This window comes from Protopterus annectens, chromosome 8.part0 (assembly GCF_019279795.1).
Source record: "Protopterus annectens isolate FY-2018-M chromosome 8.part0, PAN1.0, whole genome shotgun sequence".
In the NCBI taxonomy this organism is placed as follows: Eukaryota; Metazoa; Chordata; order Ceratodontiformes; family Protopteridae; genus Protopterus; species Protopterus annectens.
The window spans coordinates 1,643,496,932-1,643,520,672 of record NC_056741.1 but is presented as its reverse complement, the minus strand read 5'-3'; the positions used below and the strand labels follow the sequence as shown (position 1 = coordinate 1,643,520,672).

At 37.2% G+C, this 23,741-nt stretch overlaps 1 protein-coding gene across 2 annotated transcripts in view; it reads right to left on the bottom strand.

The window, feature by feature from the left end:
- Positions 1-765: 765 nt before the first annotated feature.
- The window catches only part of ACAD8 (acyl-CoA dehydrogenase family member 8), a 599,439-nt gene continuing 576,463 nt past the window's right edge, over positions 766-23,741 (bottom strand). For both annotated transcript variants that reach the window (XM_044081167.1, XM_044081168.1), the window contains one exon: positions 766-1,583. In XM_044081167.1, coding sequence (XP_043937102.1) covers positions 1,531-1,583 — 53 coding nt within the window. In that variant the 3' untranslated portion in view covers positions 766-1,530. The remainder of the gene's footprint in view (positions 1,584-23,741) is intronic.

Sequence of the window (23,741 nt, the reverse complement as noted above, 5' to 3'; positions counted from 1 at the left end):
GTCTCACAGGATCCCCAAGATCTGGAACAGGCTCTCCATCCATGAGAAGTCATTCCCTAATCCTATTTAAGTGCAACCTTGACCAATGGATGGGAAATTGGAAATTCAGCCCTGGTCTGTATCCCAAGTCTCTGACAGATGCAGACAGTAATGCCCAAACTAATATACCTCCCCTAACCTCTAGAAACTTCCCAAGTAAAATACCCCTCCTAATAAATGCCCATGATACATACACAATTGGGTTAGAATGCATGGCTAGGCTTGTTAAAGTCTTGGTGATCATTAACCTAGTACATACTTATGAACCTATGAAATACATGTTGCAGAGAAAAAAGGCATCAATTGCAGTAGGTACTAGAGGCCACCAAAGACATGATGGATCTATGAAGCTAAGCCAGGCCTAGATTAACAAGAAATATACATTCTACATGTTGCTTGTCTACTGGTGACTTTTGTGCTTCTGCCTGGGATACATAGATATGCTTACTCTGGGTAATGATCATGGAATGGAGCTTCTCTCCAGCTCAGAAGAGTACTGAAACTGAAGCAACAGTGCTTGCAACAGACATTAATGTTGTGGTCAGAGATAAAGCAAAAAAGAAAGCACTATCCAAGGAAGTTTAACACATTCTGGTATCAAACACAGTAACTTTCAAACACACATCAAAAAGACAGCTGAAACACATAAGCAGCTAAGACTTTATGTGCACCTATATAAATTATTTAAAAATATATATAATTAAATACAATTAAAAATACACTAAATAGTTTCAATTTTTTAATTAATTATATTAATTATTCATCTCCATCTCTTTTTTTTTTTTTTAACATGAACAGTTTTAGTTAGTTCTAGCTTGCTCCATTAGTCCAGCTCTTGGATTTTGAACTGTAGCTTTCCTTCGGCTCTCCAATATGGAATAAAGACAAAAGAGAGTTACAGGAGGGCTGGAGGGGTCTTGTACAGACTTGGTCGAGACATTTTTTTCTTTATTTCTCTCACAGCGCTCACAGAATGTGCAGTGGTTCACCACCACAGATGCTCACATATTGTGTAACAGTTTCTCTACTCTTGCTTCCTAATAAGTCATCATGATCACAGCCAACAGTTACTGACGCTTCTCCTTGGACAGAAGACAGTTTTGTGTCCTTTGTTTTTTTCCTTTCACTGACCAACCACGAAGAAATTTGAATATGCTTTGCACTACAGTTGTTGGAGCAGTACATTGTGACACATCTAGTGTATTTCATCCTGGCATATCACTCACCATACCATCCGTCCCAGAGATTTATACCCATAATAGTCACGATAAAGCAGAGGAAAGTAGGCTGAACCACAGTGGTGGCTTCAATCAAGAAGGAAGTGGAAACTTCAAACCATGTCTCAAGGTAAATAAAAGTCCATGACAATGTATCTAATGGATATCTTATCTCAGCTTCAGAAGTTATAAGTGCAAATGATCTGTAACACAAAAAACACTAATACCCAGCATGTGGTTTCTGATACATTATTCTTATGGTGGCAAAATATTTTTATTCTTGTAACACATTCCTCGAAATTAGCATCCTCATCACTTCATTGGTGCCTGAAATAAAAAAGTGAAAATCCGTTATACTTCTGTTAATACCAGAATATGGTATCCAAAACTACATTAAAAGTCTTTGTAAGATATATAAATTTGCAATTTTAAAAGTTTCTACTACTATGGGTGAACACAAACTGATCCAGAAACAAATGGTTTTCCTCTAGAGCATAAACTAAAAAGAATCCAGCCATTCCTAATATCCTAGAATAACATCCATTTACTTCCAAATCCAAGTTTTTCTCTTTCTTACATAATTTTGTAACAAATCACATGCAGTATAATGTCTATGGACACAGATCAAAGATAATTTTCAAAAGTTATGCACTACAAATTTATACTGTAACACACATCCTATCCAAAAAAATCAGGTGCAATAGGGATTAAAGATTGTTATGAGATCTACGAATCCTTTGATAATAACATCAGTACTGTAAATTTTGTAATCACCACAGTAACAACCCTGAAGCAGATTACAATACAGAGTACATACCACCAAAGTCAAGTGTATATTTCTAACTTCAAGCACAAAAGAAAATTGATAATAGCTCGGGGCTTACATTTACTTGAGACAGTCTGGAATAATATTGAGACCACAGTGCTAGACCCAGGGCTTCAAATTTCAACAGCCAACACTTTATTGAAGCAAAGCAAAAATGATTAATCAACACTTCGTGGTTATTATCCTCACAAAAAAGAAAAGTGCTGATGCGTCTCACAAATTCTGAAAAAATAATTCTAAAGAAGGAATTGAAATGTATTCTGTTGTAATCTGTATCTTTATAAAGAAATACTGCTGGACACGTGGTTATTTATTCATAACATACGATTAAGAGGTTTCTTTTCATAAAAGTGATGTCAATCATGTTTCTGTTTCATCCATCTATCATCCTCAACCTCTTTTCCCATTTTTGCAGATGGGGTCGTGGTGCCACTTCAACAGTGACCATCATCTAGAGGCAAGGTTTACACCACCAGGTGGCTAGCCCTGCCACAGTAGTTCATCCACATCACACACTCACACCTAGGGCCAATTTAGTGTGTCCAGTCTAATGCAAAATATTTTTAGACAGCTTTAAGTGTCACTCAGGATTTGTTCCACCATACAGTTGACATATAGTGAATACTATTTATGATGCGATTAAAAAAGAAGCTGTACAACATATGCCAAAAATTAAACATTTTAAGGTTTAATCTTTCTAACGATGAGTGACAGGGGTTAAAACACTGTCAGATAAGAATAAGTTAATGATAAAAATCTGCTGACAAAGGTGCTAACATTGCAGTTACGTCAAGACAGACTTGGAAATGTGTTATGCTTTACTTAATCAAGCTGAGGAATATAAAACATCCCAGGTGAATTATCAAATACACAGACTGGCCTTGCATAACTTTTTGGAACAAGTTGCAAACAGATGTACTTTGTCAGACAGACATATGACTCAGTTGACAGTGAGGAATCGGAGTACCTTTATTTTGTTTGCCAAAAGAACCTAAGAATTTTCTCTCTCCTCCTGGAAGACCTATTGTCTCCCATGTTGGGGGCCCATTACACAGGGTAGGCATTTCAGATTTGTGTTTATAGACTTCTGTAACTATTTTACCCTCTTATTTACAGGAAAAACTAAACATTATAAAGAAATAACGATGTGTGGTTTTGCAAGCTTGTTCTACTTTTGTTACATGGGGTGCATGGAGTCTTTCAATACCTTATGACAGGTTTTGAGGCAGTTTCACATTTTTTGTGATTTGGAAGTTAAGGAATTTGTTTTATCTATGGTGGAGTTTTCATTGTTACATAATTGTTTTAAATTGTGATGGTCACATCTGAGGTGTTTGCTAACGATTATGCAAACTTTTTATTCATCTTTTTTAACAGTATATTTAGTCATATTCTTATTACCAAAATCAAGTGGTGTTTTACCCCACATATAGTTATGATTTTTTTTTTATAATTAGAAGAAATCAAAACATTTTTTAACTTCTCTATTAAATTCAAATAATATTAACAATGAGATCGGTATAATTTCAGTTCTAGAAAGCAAATAATTGTAAACACCTTTCATTAATTTCCTGGATTAGACATATATTTTTAAACAACTATCATTCATGCCAGCATTACATAAAATGCTCAAGATCTGCCTTCACTTAAATTTCACTCCTCCTCGTGAACATTATTCTGCATTTATTGTTAGCATATATTCCATTTATTTCTATAGAATTTGTTCATCTCTTTTTCTAAAGATCCTAGCTCCGTCACCTTTACATCTTTTTTAATATTCAATACTTCAGTTATGATTAGTTTAAATTTTGACTTCAATTTTCCGGTAATTGCTTTTTTGGCAGCCAATAGTGTTACACTTTGCAAGACCTTATTAAATACAGGCAAATTCAGATCCTACACCCTAAAGCAAAAGAATCAAATCCTTAGTTTAGAATTATTTGCTCCCCAAAATTTCCAACACAGTACTCTGTAGAAAATTATTAAAAACTTGCAAAGCATATTTGGTAATCAAACTTAAATAGCCTTGAAACTCCTATGAAATCTTATTCTTTGCAGTCTTAGCAACGTGCCTTGTAAAATTACTTATTACTCTATAAAGATTTAAAATCCTTTTCACCAACATTTTTTGCATACTTGTATTAATGAAATTTTCAGAAAATACACAATTGTAAGCAGCTCTTTTGCTCAGTAAGTATATATTTTTGATATATGTACAGGTTACAGACCAATAAGCTAGTGTTATTTCTTGCACTAACTCTTAACTCCATTGTGACTGGCACCAACATTTATATAGGTTCATAGGTAGGTACTAGGCTATCTGCCCGAAGGCATTTATAAGCCTAGCCGGAATGTGTTGGCTTTCGCCACCCCTTAGATTAGTTCCCTGTGCCTCTGTCCAGCAGAGCCATTGAAGTGATCCCTGGGGTAAACTTTGTTTCCCATCCACTCGTCAAGGTTTCTCTTGAAGAGGGTTAGCGAGGAGCTCTGCCTAATGTAGATTGGAATCTTGTTCCAGAGCATAGAAAGTCTCTGGGACAGGAATCTATCCCTCCAGCCCATCCTACTTATTGCTGTGGTGAGGTTTAGATCACTGGAGTGGTGTGGCTCGAGGGGATATGGTTTTCTTTAGTTGGAGCATGTCCATCAATTCTGGGTTGGACATGGCCTTGTATGTCAGGCAGAGATCACCTCTGAGTAGGCAGTATGCAACGGAGCACAGCTGGAGTTTCTTCAGACGAGCTGCATAGGACATCTGCTTGAGGCCAGTGATCCTCCTGGTGAGGTACTTCTGTGGCCTTTACAGTTGTAAGGTACATCCCAAATGGACCATTGTACTCTATGATGAGTCTGATGAGTGATGCGTAGAGGGGCCCAAAGACCTCTTTCGATCTGGATGCAAACCCTTTTGTGATTAGGTGGGCCACATAGGATTTTTTAACCACTTTAGCAATGTGATTATCAAAGGAGAGGTTACAATCTACTTGGGTCCCCAGATCCTTTATTACGTCTTCTGTATTTAGGGGGCTACCACCTATATGGTAGGTTGTGGGTACTTTTGTTTTTTCCAAAGGGGATGACTATGCACTTTTTGGCATTTAGCTTGAGGTCACGGTTTTGACACCAGGTATCTGTCTCAGTGAGAACCTTTTGGAGGATATCTGTGTCAGCCGGAGAGTCAATTATAGCCCCTAGTTTGCAGTAGTCTGCGAACTTGGTCAGCCATAGTCCTCCTGTGCTTGCCTGTACCTCTGAGAATTATATGACAAACAGAAGGGGTCCTAAGACAGAGTCCTAGTGAAAGCCACTTGTAACCAGTTTAGAGTCAGACCTAGCTCCCGCAACTCTTAACATGTGAGTTCTGTCCGTGAGCCAGCTGGCAACCCATCTCGTGACGTAGGGGTTTATGTTCAGGCTGGTGAGCTTGTCTATAATACCCAAGTGGGGAATGGTAGGTAGGCTGTGTGGACCACCTTTCCCTCATCTATAGCCTTGGTAACTGCCTCAAAGAAGTCCACCAGGTTTAGGAGGCATGATCTGCCCTTAAAGCTGAACTGGGTAGAGTTTAGTGTTTGGAGGTTCCCAACGTCTCTGTTAATGAGATCCATGATGATGTGCTCCATAGCTTTGCAGACCAAGCTAGTCAGGCTTATACAGCGATAGTTCCCGGGGTCCGTTGTGGCTCCACCTTTGTGGAGTGGAATAACAGTTGCCGTGCTCCACTCTGTGGGCACGTAGCTTGTGGAGAGGCTGAGTTTAAACAATGTGTTTAGGTGAGGGGTTAGTTCATCTTTGGGCTCGTGTAGGACGCAGCCTGGGACACCGTCCGGTCCCATTGATGCTGTGTTTTTGGCTTTGGAGAGGGCTGTTTTAACCTGAGTGTCTGTGATTTCAGGGGCACTACATTCTGCTGTTAAAGTTATGGGCCCTTTTGGGGGTGAGAGGGGGGTGAAGTCTGCACTGAACCTGTCTGCCAGGATGTTGGCTATATCGGTCGGTTCAGTGTATTTTGTGCCATTCTGCACTAATTCCGAGCAGATCTGAGAATTGCCACTTAGATTCTTGACATAGCTAAAGAATGCCTTGCAGTTATCTTTGGAGTCCATGGCAATTTTTCTTTCGAAGCTAGCCTTGGATGATTTTATGAGGGAACGTAGTTTCTTGCTGATACTAATCAGGAATGTCTTCCCTTCTTGGGATTTTACTCTTTTCTGTAATAGATTCCTTCTTCTATTGTATAACTTGTTTATGGCAGAGGTCCACCAAACTGGTTTCCTTTTCTTGGAGGAGTGAGTCTTGGTTTTGTTTGGGATAGCACAATCCATGCATTCTTGTAGGTGCCCGTAGAGTGCATTAGTAAAGGATTTTGCAGCTTGGACAGCATTATCCTTTAGCATGGGGGCTTTGAAACTTCCCACCTTGGTCTTAAGTAACGTGAAGTTTGCTTTTGAAAAGATTTTCATGGTGGTTTCTTTGACCGGGGGTGGTGGCGGAATGTGGATATCCAGAGTGATTAGTTTATGGTCAGATCTAACCTGCAAGGGGTTGACCTCCGGTGTGGAACACCAGTCGCCATGTTGATGATGACCAGGTCCAATATGTTGTTACCTCTGGTGGAGGTGTTGACCAGTTGATATGTGAACTATTTATTTGCAGAAATATATTTCAATGTGGGTGTTTTGCTGTAACTGTTTATAAGCAATTTAAAGTCGTTTACTTGCTCTCTACTCCTGTCACATTCCACATATTTTCCCAATAATATCATTAAATTATTACATATAGGATACTTAATAAATACTGCATCATACCAATAAATCTCATGAGAGACTGACTATTCCTTGGAGGAAGCATTTGAACTACTACCCTGACATTGTCACAGTCTAATTACAAGTTTCATATATTGGGATCTGATCCATGCAGCTCAGCTCTGGAGCTCTAATTCTACACTTCTGTTCAATTAAAGATTAGTTGTTCTGTCTCTTTCTCTTCAGTAACTCGGTGTTGTCTCATGCTTTTCTTCAGACTCCTTAACCCCAATTATCTTCTCATAGGCAAGCTAAAAAATACATAGTTCAAAACTTTCCTCATCAATCGGAATTTGCAAAAATCCCTGATCAAAATTTATCACAAAAATGTTTTGCTTTTTGCATAACAAAAACTGCTTTTAGTTATAAAAAATAGGCAGTGTTCTCTTTATAACTTTATGGTGACCTTGTGAAGTTGTACAGATATAAATTTTAATCTGGCCTTACAATAGTTACTATGCTGTCCACTCAGAGTAGGCTAAATCTGTTGCTTAAATCCAATAAATAAAATATTAAGCAAATATAGTCTGGACCCCTGTTCAGTCTAAATATCACATTATTAATTTTAACTTCTTTACTCAGATTTTTTTTCCAAAAATGACAAATTATTCAACTCTGTAAATGAAACATCGATATAAACTGTGCAACCCTCATGCATTATGAACATTATTTACTTTTTCATTCACAGGGGGTCAACTGACATCTGCCTACACATATACTTTTATTGGTTACCCAACAGATTCTGGCCAAGCTTAGCCTAATGATTACAATTTCTTTTCTCCAGCAATGGATTTATTCACAGCATTCTCAGCAATGTTATACACTAGGCACTCCTCATGTATGGTACAATTTTTTAAATTCCCAGAGGATGATGTTACAATGCTTCATTAATTTACCTTCAACAGCTAAAGTCACTTCAACCAATATCTGCAGCCAAACCACAGTTACATTAACTCTTAATTGAATGTTGATCCATTCTCATTCTAAATATTATAGTCATTACAATGCTTTTAAACAACTCTTCTTCCATCCTTTCTATTTTACTAAGAATTTCCTAGTCTTTATTTTTTTCAGATCTTTAAAAATGCAATTCACAATTCCTCTACCATTTCTTGTGGGCACCTAACTGCCCCATCCCTTGAGACTTCTTTAATACTCTGCCCTAATTAAGCTCCATTTCTTTTTCCTTCTCTCTTATACCTCTCTTCAATCTTCACTTGTTAAAGATCTACGTGTTTAATACCTGCTGATTTCTTACCTCCCCCCAGTTCTTCAACTTTATTTATTTAGTTATTTGACATTTGTTGACTGGGTTATTCCAGCTGAGCCAGAAGCCCATTTTCAATGAATACCTGATGAGAAAAGCTCCAATCCATACTTATAACAAATACAATAAAAGCATGAAATCTAAAAAAATAAATATAGAAGTGATAATATGAAAGAAACAAGCATAGATTGGTCAATATAACACAGATTTTGAGTTTACAATTAAAAGGTAGAAGGCATCACTGAGGGAGTACAGCATAAATTTACCTCTGGGAAAATATCGCTAAACTGTGTTCAGTATAGAATTATGATGAAGTCTCAGTAATGAGAGGACAGTGAAGGAGGAAGTAGCCTAAGTGAAAGTGCACTTGGAGATTTAGCACTATTATACAGCAGTTGTATGAACCTCAAGTTACACTGCATGTAAATACATTGTATATACAGGGAAGATAGGATGTGAGTATCACTAAGTAGAGACAATATATCTGAGAAGGAACAGTAAGGGAAGAGTAGAAGAACTGTACAGGCAGGTGGGTAGACAGAAGAGAGACAATGGTTGGGAAGGGGTGGAGGTTTTAGGTAGTTTCCTGACATGGACAGATCCATGAATTGGTTACTGTTAAAGGTACTTCTAATGTTAGAAGAAAGTTTATTCCAGGCTAAGGAGACATTGTGGTTATATAGGGGATTTATCTACGTATTTATTAGGCTTATGAATGGCAAGCAGTTTTTGGTCGGAGCTTCTGAGAGGTCTGGAGGGGGTATAGAATGCTGCACTCTGATAATTGTTGTAATTCAACTTCTACCTATATTTACGATGCAGACACACCTAAAATTTCTATCAATCTCCCCCATTTTCTGATATACTCGCTCTCTTTCCCTTTTGACCGACATTCTCTTCTTCTGTTTGGTCAATTCTATTACTAATTTTTACACTGTCTCTATCTGTAGAGGGCTCTCTCCTTCGACCTTCTAGTAATAGCTTTTTTGCTGGCATTAAAATAACCCATATTTAATCTCTTAGGAACTTGTTCCACTAAACTCAGGAAGTACCTCCAGATATGAATCTACTACTTTAGACACCAATTCTTGTCACTCTTTTTAAAAGTCACCAAATTTTCACAATCCCAAAAGATACACCCATAGTCATCTCAGACGTTCCTCACACTTCCAGCACACTCCATCTGTCTTGTCTGTCTGTGGGTACATTCCTTCTAATCTTCTAGGGGATACAGAAATGCTGATGCAAGCATTTCCATGTGCAAGTTTTGAACTTCCTATACTTTGCTGCACTCTGATAACTGTTGTAAACACCATCACTCTTCCTCGACTGTCTTTATATTCATCTCCTTCTCCCAAGGTTTCTTTATTTTCTCTACTACTACTACTACTACTGATTTCAAATCCATTTATACATTGTGTGTTTTAGAAAGTAAGCCTTTTTAAGTGTCCCTTTTCCTTCCTTAGTCTCTACTATCATATTGGTTTACTGGGGTGTCCTATCTCTGTCTATTTCACTCCATTTTAAATTCTGCACCGTCTTACTTTACTCACACCTATGTAGCTCTACTTAAGTTTTCTTCCATGCTATATTCCACATTAACTTCAACCCATTTTTTTGACCTGTCTCCCACTATCCGATTCCAGTACATTATTTTATTTCACCTTCTTATATACCTCCATTCCACAATTTGTAATGTCTTATCCTTCTGAGGACTACCTAACATATCTCTTCTGTTCAGTTTCCATCTCCTTTATTTTTCAAGTATTCCTCTCGTGACCATATATCTCTTCCAATTTCCAATATTTTTGTACCCAAAGCTCCATGCATCGCTCTCATCAATGCTGTAATTAAATCCTCTTTTGAATTTATGTTCCTCTGCACCTCCCACATTTTCTTTCATTCTGCATTATACCCCTCCTAATCTAAATAGTAGGGCCATTAGGATCACCTACATTTTACTATCCTGGACACCTAAGCCCAGCTTAGCTCTCAGATTACTTTGTACTTGCAGTCATCCCAAAACAACTGTGTCATTATTTGTTTCCATCTCTTCAGCTCCATGTCCCATGGTAGCCATCAGATTATCTGCCCAGGATACAATACTCATGGCATAACACGTGAAACTAGAAACTGCATTCTTTGATCCATTTCTAATGGTATAGGTTCATAGGTGTGTACTATGCTAATGGCCCTGGAGCCTACATAAGCCTAGCCCAAGAAGATTTCCTGGCATCATGCTGCCCAAAGTTAGTTCCCAGTGCCCCTGTCAAGCAAGGCCACTGAAGTGATCCCCAGGGTGAACTTCCTATTGCCCATCCACTTGTCAGGATTTCTCTTAAAGAGGGCCAGTGAAGTGCTCTGCTTGATGTGAATGGGAAGTATAATATGCCATCACTTCAACAAGTCTCTACCTTTTCCCGTGCTTTGCATTACGTAATTCTGAATGACTTCCCCACTATCCAACCTAACCATACTCCCCCAAGTATTTAATAGCTGCCACTATCATCTCTGTCATTTGGGGTTGCTTCATCCAAACTCATTAAGTATTTTAACCTGTATTTTATCTGTGCTTACTTTATATGTAACCTTTTTACTACTAAAGGATTAATGTAGACTAAACCTAGTTGGGTCAATGTTCATGCACAGTTAGAGTAGACAGGAGAAAGAAATGTTTGGAGAGAGCTGTATGGTAGGGGGAAAAGTCAGTCAAGGAGGGTGGTTACATTGACAGATCCAAGTTTTGTTTAGATAGTTTTCACTATCTGTTTTGAAATGATGTCTGTGATTGATGTTTTGAATATCCAGTGGAAGTTTATTCCAAGACTGGGCCAAGGAGCAGCTGTAAAGGTTTTGTCCTATTTTAGTTTTAGGCTTGTAGATTTAAAGGTTTGGTTCAGCACTACAAAGAGATCTTGGTGGTGAGTAGGAGGAGATGAGAGAGGAAATGCTGAGACAGAAAGAGGGCAAATACAGAACAGAATGTATTATTTGGATCTATATTACATGATCGAAGTTTTACTATTTCAAATCAGTAAATATCGAACTTTACTGATCGAAGTAGTAAAACATCGAATCAGTAATACAACAGTTTTTAAAATAAACAAAAGGGTGTAAGCAGGGGAGCAAGCCCCACTGCACCCCACACATCGCCCACTACTTCACTGCGATACAGTGCGAAACTGGAAGTTTCCATTTCCTACACTGTAGCGCGATCTCAGAGTTGGTATATTTAAGTAGCGGGGGGGTGTGGGGATTTCAGGAGGGCTTGCCCCCCTGCTTACACCCTTTTGTGTATTTTTTTTTTTGTTTTCCAACATGTTTTATTACTGATTTGATGTTTTACTACTTCGATCAGTAAAGTTCAATGTTTATTGATTCGAAGTATTAAAACTTCGATCATGTAATATAAACCTGTATTATTTGAAGATGAGAGGGGAGTAGCTGTGAGGAAGCTCTAGCCAGTTTCATTTTTTGAGAGCTAGGCAGTGGTGTGAGTAGTAGGGGTGGTCTGCAGTGAATATAGCCACTTTGTTGTAGGTGGATTCTAGTTTTGATAGGAGGGTGGTGGTTTGAATGTTAGTGAGGATTTGTGAGTCAGAGTAGGCTGGGGAGAAGGTAGGCATGGGATAGGGCAATTTTGGCTTTATTGGATAATTTTTTATTCCTGTAAAGGAGTCCTAGTTTTTGGTGGATTTTCTTAATATTGTTGAGAACGTGCAGGTCAAATTTCAGTTGGTCATCAATAATGACCCTGAGTAGTTTGGTATGTGATTTGGCAGTAATAGGAGTGTTATTGTGGGATGCAATTGAGAAGGAAGATTTACGATGATTCATGTTTTTAGGGATGAATAGCAGGAGTTTTGTCTTTTTTGGATTTAGTATTAACTGGTTCTTTGAGACGGTTCTCAATAGATAAGAAGGGTGCCTGGATTGTAGAATTTAAGTCAGAGAGGGTATCTGCTATGGTAACAACAGTGGAGTCATCTGCTTATTGAATGAGTGATGACTGTGGGCAGGATGTAGTTAACTGATTGGGGAAGATTATAACTAATGGGCCAAGGCTTGATCCTTGAGCAGGAGAGATAGCAGAAAGCCATTTAACAGATTGAAGTCAATCGTTAAGATACCTAGTGAACGAGGAGATTGTGGAGGTGGACAGGTTGAGTTCAGAGTCTGTGTAACAGGAGGGGGTAAGAGAGAGTGTCAAAAGTGATAGTAATAGCGAGATCAAGAAACAGACAATAGACCAGTTTGTTTTGGTCTCTAGCTTGTGATAAGGTGTTAATGAAGGAAATTAGGGCAGTGGAGGTGCTTTGTTTAGGGTGAAAGCCGTGATGAGTGAGAGTAAGTAGGTTCTCTTGTAAGAGTTAGTGAAGGATTTGTTTGTGCACACATCTCTACAGAATTTTACAAAGAGGGGATATAATTGCAATGGGTCTGAATTTGGAAAGTTCTGAGGAGTTACCTCTTTTATGAATGGGTAAAATGTAGAATTGTTTCCAGACTGCTGGTACTTTAGATTCAGTAATGGAATGGTTAATACGTACAGAGATGGGGAAGGCCAAAGAGGTGGGTGCTTTCTGGAGAAAGAGTTGAGGAAGATTTCCATGGATGAGGAGCATGGTTTAAGTTTTAGAAGTAGGGATTTAATGTAGTTAGTATATACAGTTTTGAGAGAAAAGGCCAGAGATGGGTTAGTGGGAGTAGGAGGGTTGGTGGGGAGGGGTATTGTTTGTGCTGGAGTTTGTTTGGATAGTTAATTTTCTGACAGTTTCAATGAAATAGGAGTTGGACATTGATGGCAGTTTCTAGTGGTGTGTTACTGGGATATGGTTGGGGGGAAGAAGGGTTGCCCGGATGGAGAATTTGGTTGATAGTATGCTGGAATTTCTTGGGATTGTCTAAGTTTGTGGTAGGAGGGTTATTATAGAGTTTCTCTTGTCATTATAGTTTCTTGGTGAGGTTACAAAGTTCTTGATACTGTAGGAGGTGGGAGGGAAGTTTGGTTTTTGACCCGAGTTATCAAGGCTTGTCCCTCTTTAGTAATAAGGAGAATGTGTTGTGGGTTAGCCAAGGAGATATTTATTTAACCCTAACAGTATGTAAAGGGGCCAGGGAGTTTCGTATGAGGAATATGGAGTTAAATTTGATTACTGCTTCATCAAGGGGTAGCTGCCTAAGGAAAGACTAGTTGATCACTGTGATATGACTGTTTAACATGTTGGAAGCAAAGCTGGTTAGTTTGCGACAAGCTATGAACTTGTGTAGTCTGCTATAATGTGGAGTGAATCTAAGGACTTTGATAGGACAGTGGTCACTTAGAACATCAAACAGTGTTTTTGGGAAGTGATACTTGTGAGGGTGAGAAACTAGTATTCAGTCAAGGGAAGAGATATGATTAGTTGATTTTGTAGTACAAGTGGGAGTAGATATTAGTTGGTATAAAACATGTAAATTAATACTGGAGGTGGGAGAATCTGATGAAAGAGGTAGCCAGTTAATGTTGACATCACCCATGAGTATGGTTTCATTTGGTAAGTGTTGGGTGAGCCAGGAAAGAACATTTTCTAGTGTTGTAATATTGTCAGCTAGGAGGAATGTAAATTGCAGCTATGTTAATTGAGGTGTGGGCATTTACTTTACACTTTGCGACTAGTAGCTTGGTTGGAGAGGCGGGGGGGCGGACAGTTAGAGGGATAACTGTAAGCTGATTGGAAAACATGACAGCAACTCCATTGCCCTTTTTTCTGAGCTCTGTCTAATCGTAGGATGTTGTAAACCTGGGGGAAGAAAATCTCTTTCTGGAATATGAGGCTTTAATCAGGTCACGTGGAGTTAAGATGTCAGGAGAGTGATGGGATATAACCAGGCATGAAATTCACTAGTTTTGCAGACTATGCTTCTGATGTTCATGGAATACAGAGATAGCAACAAACCAAAACCACAAAAAATTGCAAGGAGACGAAACAAATCGTCATATTTTAGCATTATAAACGTTTAATATACGCTTTTGTCTCAAAATACTTCAGAAACAGAATACAAATAACACACCATCATCTATTTAAACAATAGTTAACCAATAAAATCACAGTTCTAATTAAAACATTTAACTATTTAATTATACCCTAACTTTGAACTAAATTTAATATATACACAAACACATCAATAATGCACATAATTAATAAAATATACTTTAAAAGGGTCATCATAACTAAAAGTAAACATTTAATTATTTGTTTTTAACAATTTCAGAAAACATTTTATATTAATTGTTTCATTTAATCCTAGGAACCTATCTGCATTTAATTTAATTTGCCATTCAGTCTCAATTGTTTCTAGCTTGTTTTTATAACATTCCCCTCTCATATCCATAGGTACTTGTACAATTACTGAAAACAAAAATGTCTTAAGTTTCATACAATTCAAAGTATGTTTATATAAAACATTGTTAAAATCTAATTTTAATAGAATATAAATGTTCTTTAATCTGTTTTTCCAACGTTCTAGTTGCCATTCCAATATAAAATGCAGAACGCTCAGAACACTTACTGACATAAACCCCTGCTGTTTTACATGTAAAGTGTTTATTTAAATATATAATATAATCAATATGTTCAAATGTACTATATGAATTTACATGTATAAACCTACATACTTTACATATTCCGCATGTAAACATACCATTAGGATTATCTGTATGTGGAATTTCTATGCTGGTATCTCTCTCTAGAGTGTTTAAAACTAATATTTCTTTCATATACAAAGTTTGGTCTTAAGCCAGTAACTTTAAACAACTCTAGATTTCCTTCTGGAATATTCCAATTCTTCCTTAAAATTTCTTTGGTTTCATTATTATCAACAGACATATCTGGCATAAAATTTAAACTTTGTTGAGATACAGTACTACCTTTTAAATCAGAAGTAGTAGTTATGACAGAATTATTCACAGTACCATCAGTAACAGCAGAATTAACATCAGCACTAATAGATCGGCTAATTATTGTACTTGTATCTTTCTGTTCTAACAATAATGGTTTATATACTATACAGCTATTATTACTAATCACTTCAGCTATCTTAAGTAACATACTTATACCCCCTTTGGTTAAATAATGAAATAATATTTAAAAGTACTTGTTTAAACACTTCATCTGAGGTAGTTAACATATGCACCAAAAAACGCGGCAAGGACACCGCTATTCCTTAAAATCTTTATTGCACATAAACACAAGATGAGCGCTTTCGGGACTTCTCCCTTCATCAGATAAAATTACAATAAAACAACCCCTTCTTTTAAACTAGTGCATATCCAATAGGATTCCGTAAAAAACCCGCCTATTTTGAAGGGTGGGCTTAACAGGTATCACATCACTTAAACCTGGTGTACGATTGGCCATAAGCTCAATGATCCATCTGGATTCTGCTAATTCTGTCAAATGCTTCACATCACCCCCTCTAGTGGTAAGCCTTATGTTTACTATAGCCCTGAAAGTGAATTTGTGTGTTGCATTATCCATCACATGTCTGCTCAAAGCATTATGCACATCCCCATTCCTAATGCTAGATAGGTGCTGTAGTATCCTTGTCTTTAACATCTGGTTAGTTTTCCCTACATAAAAACTAGGGCAATGGCTATACTCAGCTAAATATACTATATCCGTCGTTCGACAGGTAGCCCTCCCTTTTAACACAAATTGCCTATGTGTGACAGGATGCTCAAAGTTAGTCTTCTTATTAATGTGGCCACAAGCTTTGCACCTCCCATACGGGAATGTGCCCGTTGTTATTGTTGCCACTGTATTTTGACTACTTAGCCTTTCTTTGCATAAGAAATCCTTCAGATTCTTGTTTCTTCTATATCTGAAGTTAGGTCTACAACCTACTATATCACTCAGCCCTTCATCACTATTCAGAATGTTCCAGTTATTCTGTACAACATTACAGATATCTCCTATGTTGCTACTGTAGGTAAACATTAACTGGGGACGCCTTACAACTGTGGGTCTTTTATTTTTGTCTATCTGGGCTGGAGTGCGTCTAAGCCAAGGTTTATATTTGCTTTCCCTAAAGCCTTTGCTGGTGTTTATCAGCTTATCCACTTTATCTTCCCGATAACCCCTCTGTTGTAAACAGCCCTTAAGTGTAGCTAGTTCTTTGTCATAATCACCATTATCCAAACATATCCTGGAGATCCTACTTGCCTGCCCCTGTACAATGTTCGAATATGTATAACGTGGATGCATGCTATCATATGACAGTATCGTGTTCTTCCAACATTCTTTCTTGTATAGTTTTGATGTGAAACCATCTACACTCTGTGCTAAGTTTACATCCAAAAAATCTATAGAATCAAAGGAGGCTTTTAAAGTGAACCTAAAGAATGTTGTGGTAGAGTGTAAAAAACTCACAAATTTCTGTAACATGTTCAAATTTCCCTTCCATAATATAAAGGCGTGCCCACAAAAAGCATACATACATCTTTATATATCCCTTCCATGCATCATTACTCAATATGTGGTTTTTCTCCCATTGGGCAAGGACTAGATTAGCATAAGTGTTGGCACAAGGGGTGCCCATGGCTACCCCCTGTGCCTGTCTATATATAGACTCTGCTCCTATGAATATATTGTTCTCCAATACCAATAGCAGAAGTTCCTTTATTAGGCTAATCTTGACCTCAGTAACTCCTAGGTCGTTCAAAAGGGTACTTAACATATCCACTCCATATTCATTGTTAATGACTGTGAATAAGTTGTTTATATCTAGGGTGGCCATCAATAACTTATCCTTCTTATCCATATAATCTACCCTACCCAACTTCATCAAGAAGTCACCTGTGTCCAACAACATATTCTCAATCCCTTCAACATAGGGTTTTAATTGATGTTCCAACCATATAGAGATATTCTCAGTCACCCACCCCCTCCCTGAAACTATGGATCTCAGGGGTGGGTTAACCAGGGACTTATGAATCTTAGGGAGTGCCAGGGAAGATAAAGTGGATAAGCTGATAAACACCAGCAAAGGCTTTAGGGAAAGCAAATATAAACCTTGGCTTAGACGCACTCCAGCCCAGATAGACAAAAATAAAAGACCCACAGTTGTAAGGAGTCCCCAGTTAATGTTTACCTACAGTAGCAACATAGGTGATATCTGTAATGTTGTACAGAATAACTGGAACATTCTGACTAGTGATGAAGGGCTGAGTGATATAGTAGGTTGTAGACCTAACTTCAGATATAGAAGAAACAAGAATCTGAAGGATTTGTTATGCAAAGAAAGGCTAAGTAGTCAAAATACAGTGGCAACAATAACGGGCACATTCCGTGTGGGAGGTGCAAAGCCAGGCCACATTAATAAGAAGACTAACTTTGAGCATCCTGTCACACATAGGCAATTTGTGTTAAAAGGGAGGGCTACCTGTCGAACGACGGATATAGTAGATTTAGCTGAGTGTAGCCATTGCCCTAGTTTTTATGTAGGGAAAACTAACCAGATGTTAAAGACAAGGATACTACAGCACCTATCTAGCATTAGGAATGGGGATGTGCATAATGCTTTGAGCAGACATGTGATGGATAATGCAACACACAAATTCACTTTCAGGGCTATAGTACACATAAGGCTTACCACTAGAGGGGGTGATGTGAAGCATTTGACAGAATTAGCAGAATCCAGATGGATCATTGAGCTTATGGCCAATCGTACACCAGGTTTAAATGATGTGATACCTGTTAAGCCCACCCTTCAAAATAGGCGGGTTTTTTACTGAATCCTATTGGATATGCACTAGTTTAAAAGAAGGGGTTGTTTTATTGTAATTTTATCTGATGAAGGGAGAAGTCCCGAAAGCGCTCATCTTGTGTTTATGTGCAATAAAGATTTTAAGGAATAGCAGTGTCCTTGCCGCGTTTTTTGGTGCATATTTGATTTTGGAATCGTAGGCTGGACTTTGGTATAGTACTCAACTTTTTTGCTTTGAGGTAGTTAACATAGAAGCTCTAATAAACCAACTTCTAGGAATATTGTTTTTCATAAACTTTGGGTGTCTGCTATTATAATGTAAATAATTGTTGGAAAATGTAGTCTTCCTACAAATCTTACTATTCATTTTCTTCTTGCATAAGTGCCATTCCAACTGAACATCTAAAAAAATGAACAGTACTACCCAGATCACTAACAGTAAACTGCAGGAAGTTAGAAATTTCATTTATTCTTTTAACAAACTCCTTGCATTCACTATTATTCAAGTTTACTATCAAAAACAAATAGTCAATGAAACTTTTATAAAATAAACCTTTGTCAAAACCAGCAATTTTACTAAATACATTGGTTTCTCATCAACCTAATACCAGATTGGCAAAAGATGGGACCACTGTGGACCCCATCGCCACTCCCTTAACTTGCCTACAATATTTTTATAAAAAGAAATTATTCGCTAACATTAATTCCACCAGAGTACAAAATAGATCAATTAAATCAGCATTAAAAAAAGCATTCTGATTTAAGAACAACCTTAAATATTCAACCCCTTGATCTTGTGGTATACAGGTAAAAAGTGAACATACATCAAGTCACCATGAAATAATTTTCTAAACAATCAATTAAAAGTATTATAAAACTGTCTTACTTTAATTAAAAACTCCCATGAATCTTTTAAAAAAGATGTTAAATTTTGAACCACAGGGTTTAACATTTTATCTAAAAATAAAGCAATTCCTTCACAAACATTTCCTGATGTAGACACTATAGGCCAAAAGGGTGGTTTACTACTATTTTTATCAATTTTGGGATTACCAAATATCACCCCCACTTTGGGAAACTCAACTTTCAAAAACTCATACAACTCATAATTGATTTGACCATTCATTAATAAATCATACAATATATATTAAATTCTTCAATAACACTCATGTATAACATGCAAATTAACTACTTGGTAGTCATTTACATTATTCAACATATCTGTTACTTCTTGTATATATTTTTCTTTATTCATGCTTACTAAACCAGCTCCCTTATTGGCTTTCATGAATCTTAAATAGGTTAAATTCTTTAATTCATGTAAAGCCTTACTTTTGTTGGGAGATAAATTATAAAATGCATGTTTACTCTTACATTTAGGTCTACTTAATAATGCTCTTATTTCATTTTCACAACTCTGCTCATATACCTTAACAGTATTATTTAAAGTAGGGTTAAACATAGGAAGCTTTTTCCATGTTTTATTCAAGCTAATACCCTATAGTAAATACTTAAGTTTAACTTTATTGTACAAAGTTTAAGTTCTAAAAGACTCTTACTCAAATTTGCACAATGACTAGGTATAAAGCTAAATCCAAGTCCAAGCAGTTTATAATGAAGAGTACTAAAATTAAAACCCAATAGATTAATTATGGTTGCATTTTCACTCACAAAATCATCAGTTTCCATGTCTTTTTGCCTCAGCGTGCTTTTCTTCTCCTGTTGGATGACTGGCTTCTACCTTGTGCTCACTGGTAGTTTATTTTTACCCCTTTTCATTACTGTTATGGTTCTGGGAATGCAATGGTAATTCCACAATGCTGCTCAACAGTTTAGAACCTTTTTTCCCAGTTTTGCCATCATGAGAACTTGAATTACTTTCTTGCGAAGAGCTTTCAACACTTCCCATCTTATTTGTACCTTCGGACAATTCACCTGCATACTGCACTTCCTTGTTTGAAGTTAAAGGTCCAGTACCATAATTATTAGATGCCTCACTGGAAGCATAATGAAGCATATTAGATGAATAAGCTGTATTATTGCATTAGGATAACTTATCTCATTGCAGTTTCTTATGTTTTCTAAACACAACAGACCTCTTGAACTTCTGTACATTTATCAGCATCTCTTCATATTCATCCTGAAGTTCAGAGGATCATTGTAAAAAAATGTTATTTAATTCAGCATCAATATTATAAATATTTTCTTTTAACTTTGCCATAATAGAGGTGTTGTTTTAAATCAATTTCTTTAACAATTCAAGATCAGTTTTATACAGAGATGGGTGTTTTAAGGAGATGACAGGATGGGGACAGTTGGAGAGTGTGGGTGTAGAGTTGGATAAGGAGGGGAAGTCTGGTCCAGGGATGGGAAGGATGTCCCCAGAAAGAAGCAGGATAGTGTGAGAGGGAAGGAAACTGTGAGGTGGAGGGAGAAGGAGATAGTATTTCACCTTGCCTCTAGGGGAGGTTGAGTGACAGGGAGGGATTTTGATTTTAAGATAAGGAGTTGTAGATTTGGTGGGTGAGGAAGTTATACATGTGTGAGAGAGTTGTGAAAAAACTAATGGGAAGGTGGAGGTAGGTGACTGGTGGTTAGGTTGTAATTAAGTATTGTAGGATGTAAGGTTATATAAAAAAGAGATAATGAAGTGGCAGATACAAGTGATAGAAGAAGAGTGTGGATTAGCATGATGGGAAATGAGCTTAGTGGGGGTGGAAGTGTGACTAGTTATAAGTATATTATTGCCTAGTAGAATAGTGGTGAGTAGAAGGGAGATTAGATTATAACTCTATATTGTTAACTAGTAAAGTGGTTATAGAATTGTATTTTAAGGAGTTAGTGAAGGTAGGGAGGAAAGTGGAGGTTTAAGAGAACTTAACTGGAGGGTGAGGGGGGTGGGGAGGGGCTGAGGGAGGAGTGGCTACAAGGTGGATGAATAAAGGAAATTATGTTAGGGGTGGGTGAGAATGGAGGTAGGGTAGGGGAGCAGAGTGAGCCCAAGTAATCGAGAGTGAACAGAGTGGAGATGAAACACGAAGTGGTCCCTTTGCAGCGTACAAGAGTCAATCAGTGAAAGTGCATGGAAAAAAAGATCAAAACAGAAACTGTATTTAGGTAACAGTAAAAAAGAAAAAAAGTAAGTGTAAAGAAAGGATGCAGTTGAGCAAGGAGGTTAACAAGGATGTGTTACTACAGAGGAGACAGTATGCAGTAGTCATAGACGATTAGGAGGCAAAAGCATAATGGGGCTATGTAATTCTGAGCTAGCCTAAACCAGTAGACAGTGAGGGAAGAAAGAACAGATGATGAGGGGAGGAGAGCCCAGTAGTGTGCAAACGTGTAGGTGGTAGGCTAAAACTTCACTACAAAAACACCAATTATTGTACAGAAGAATATTTACAATGTTGATTTGTAAATACTTTGCAATTTAACCATGTATTAGATATGATCTTTAATCACTTTTACTATTATTATGCATCTTAGCTTTTGTCAGTATTAATATGTTATACTTTTCACATTGCACATGCTCATACTTATTTGTGGAGCTTTTCTCTCTGGGCCTCCGGTGATAAAGGGCTTCGGCTCATTCGTACTAACCTGGTCAATAAATGCCAAATAAATAAATAATAAAAAATATAGCCTTTTTTCCAAGCTTCACAATTTTCTCCCAGTTATCTCCCACACTAACTTGCTTTCCTCCTCTGGGTTTACTAATTATATTTTAATTTTCTTTGTTTTTATCAGGAAAGTCTACCTGGACAAAAGTTCCACTTTCAGTGGAGGCCCAGGAAGAAATGCTTCATTTTACATAATGAGTAGAAGGCAGTTGTACAAGATTTACATAATAAATGTACATACATACATACATAGACTAGTAATGACAGTTAATGAAAACATGACAGCTAAATGAAGAATACAGTAAAATATTAAGATAATATCAAGCTTATAAAAGTTTAGTTACTTTCAAATGGAATCAGATGAACATAGACAATGAGTAGGAGACAATGAAGTAATTACAGTTTGAAGATGTTTACAAATTAAGGAGTATTGAGGAGGTCCAGGTAAAAGGGAAAAAGGAGAAAGATATGGTAGATAGCCAGACAGTTAGACATTGTGAAGTAGTAACTGTATTATGGCCAGTTACATAAAACAGTGATGACAGTAAGGACATTATCCAGGAATATCACAGCAAAGAGATGGCAACTGAGAAGGCAGGACTTTAGTTGAGTTTTAAATGATTTTTAGGGAGTGCTCTTTTCATATTGCTACTGGGATGGAGTTCCAAGATTTAGAGAGATGGTGGGAGAATAATGATTTGCCAGCAGAATTCCTGGGTTTGGATACATGGAATACATATTTATAATAATTAACTTTAGTTATTAACACATCATCTGAAAATAAGTTTTCTTTGTGTTCCTTACCACATATAACACTGTATAGTCAACACTCTGATATGGCTAGCTAAGGGATCCAGGTATACTACAAACAGTAGTGGAGGCAGGGGAAACCAGTATCATTCCTCTTTCAAGGTTAACATTTTCTGATAACCTTGCCCTCTTTTTAAACCATTCAACTGCACCATTTTATGTGTGTGTGTGTGTATATATATATATATATATATATATATATATATATATATATATATACACACACACCTTGTAGCCATCAATTTTAATTCAAAGATGAAGTTCAATGTCCCAGACTAAAGGCTTTTACAGAACCTAATGATTTCATTATTAGCCTTGCATCCTAAAGTTAGGCATTCTGTATAATTAACATATGCAGTAACATTGTCTACCATCCTCTACTCCTCAACAAACCTACAATGATCTACATTTCTTATCTCAAATAAATCCACTGTCATTCTATTCCCCAGCATTGCCATGAACGTCTTATAGTCATGTTGAAGAACAGAAATGGATCTGCAGGAGGTCACACAGTCCGGGCCTTTTCTCTTCTAAGATATCAAAGATATTGCTGCCTTGTTCCAAGATTTGAGGGAGGGTGCTCACCTTCCAAAATGCCACTGAACAGAGATGCTCTCAGTCCTAAAATTTGGCCTTTTGCTACTGCCTATATGTCTGCTGGGATTCCATCTATTCCTTGTGATTTGTTCATGGAAACAGACATCTGGTATAAAAATGTCTATTACAGTTACCACCTCTTCTAAACCCTGCAAGTTCTTCGCACGAGTCCTGGACAGTTCCACACTATTCCACATTTCTGTTTTCTCCTTCTGTCTCCATCTGCTAATATTCTTCTTTATATATAGTTCCTCAGAATATTTCTTAAATTCCTTTAGATGTTCCATACTGGTTATCTTAAACTTAAGTTTTTCTTGTTATATATCTCCTCTTGCAGAATGCTTTTTTTTTAAATTTCTCCTTCACTACTTCGTTCCCAACCACCCCATTCCTTCCTTGTTCTCTGCAAGTCTTCAAACTCTTGTGCTAAAGCACTCACCCTTCACTTTGATTCCCTCTCCTTTGTCTTGCTGCCTCTTTCAATCTCTTTCTCTTTTGTTCTTTTACAGGCATCCCGAATATGTCCTGACCATATTGTCTCCTTTGTGAACAACTCCCTGATCAAGTTTTCCACCTACTGTTCGTCTTTTTTGACTGTTTAATAAGTACTACATGAATCTCCAATGTTTATCAAAGTCTTTTTGACATTCTATTTTTACATCTACACTCAACAGCATAGTATGTATACAGTATGGGCTCAACATTTATGCTACGCAGGAATTCTAAAACCTCTAAGCTTATAAATCTTCTGAACCCTTAATTGTTACTTATGACATGGAAAACTATATTATATCTATATATATATATATATAT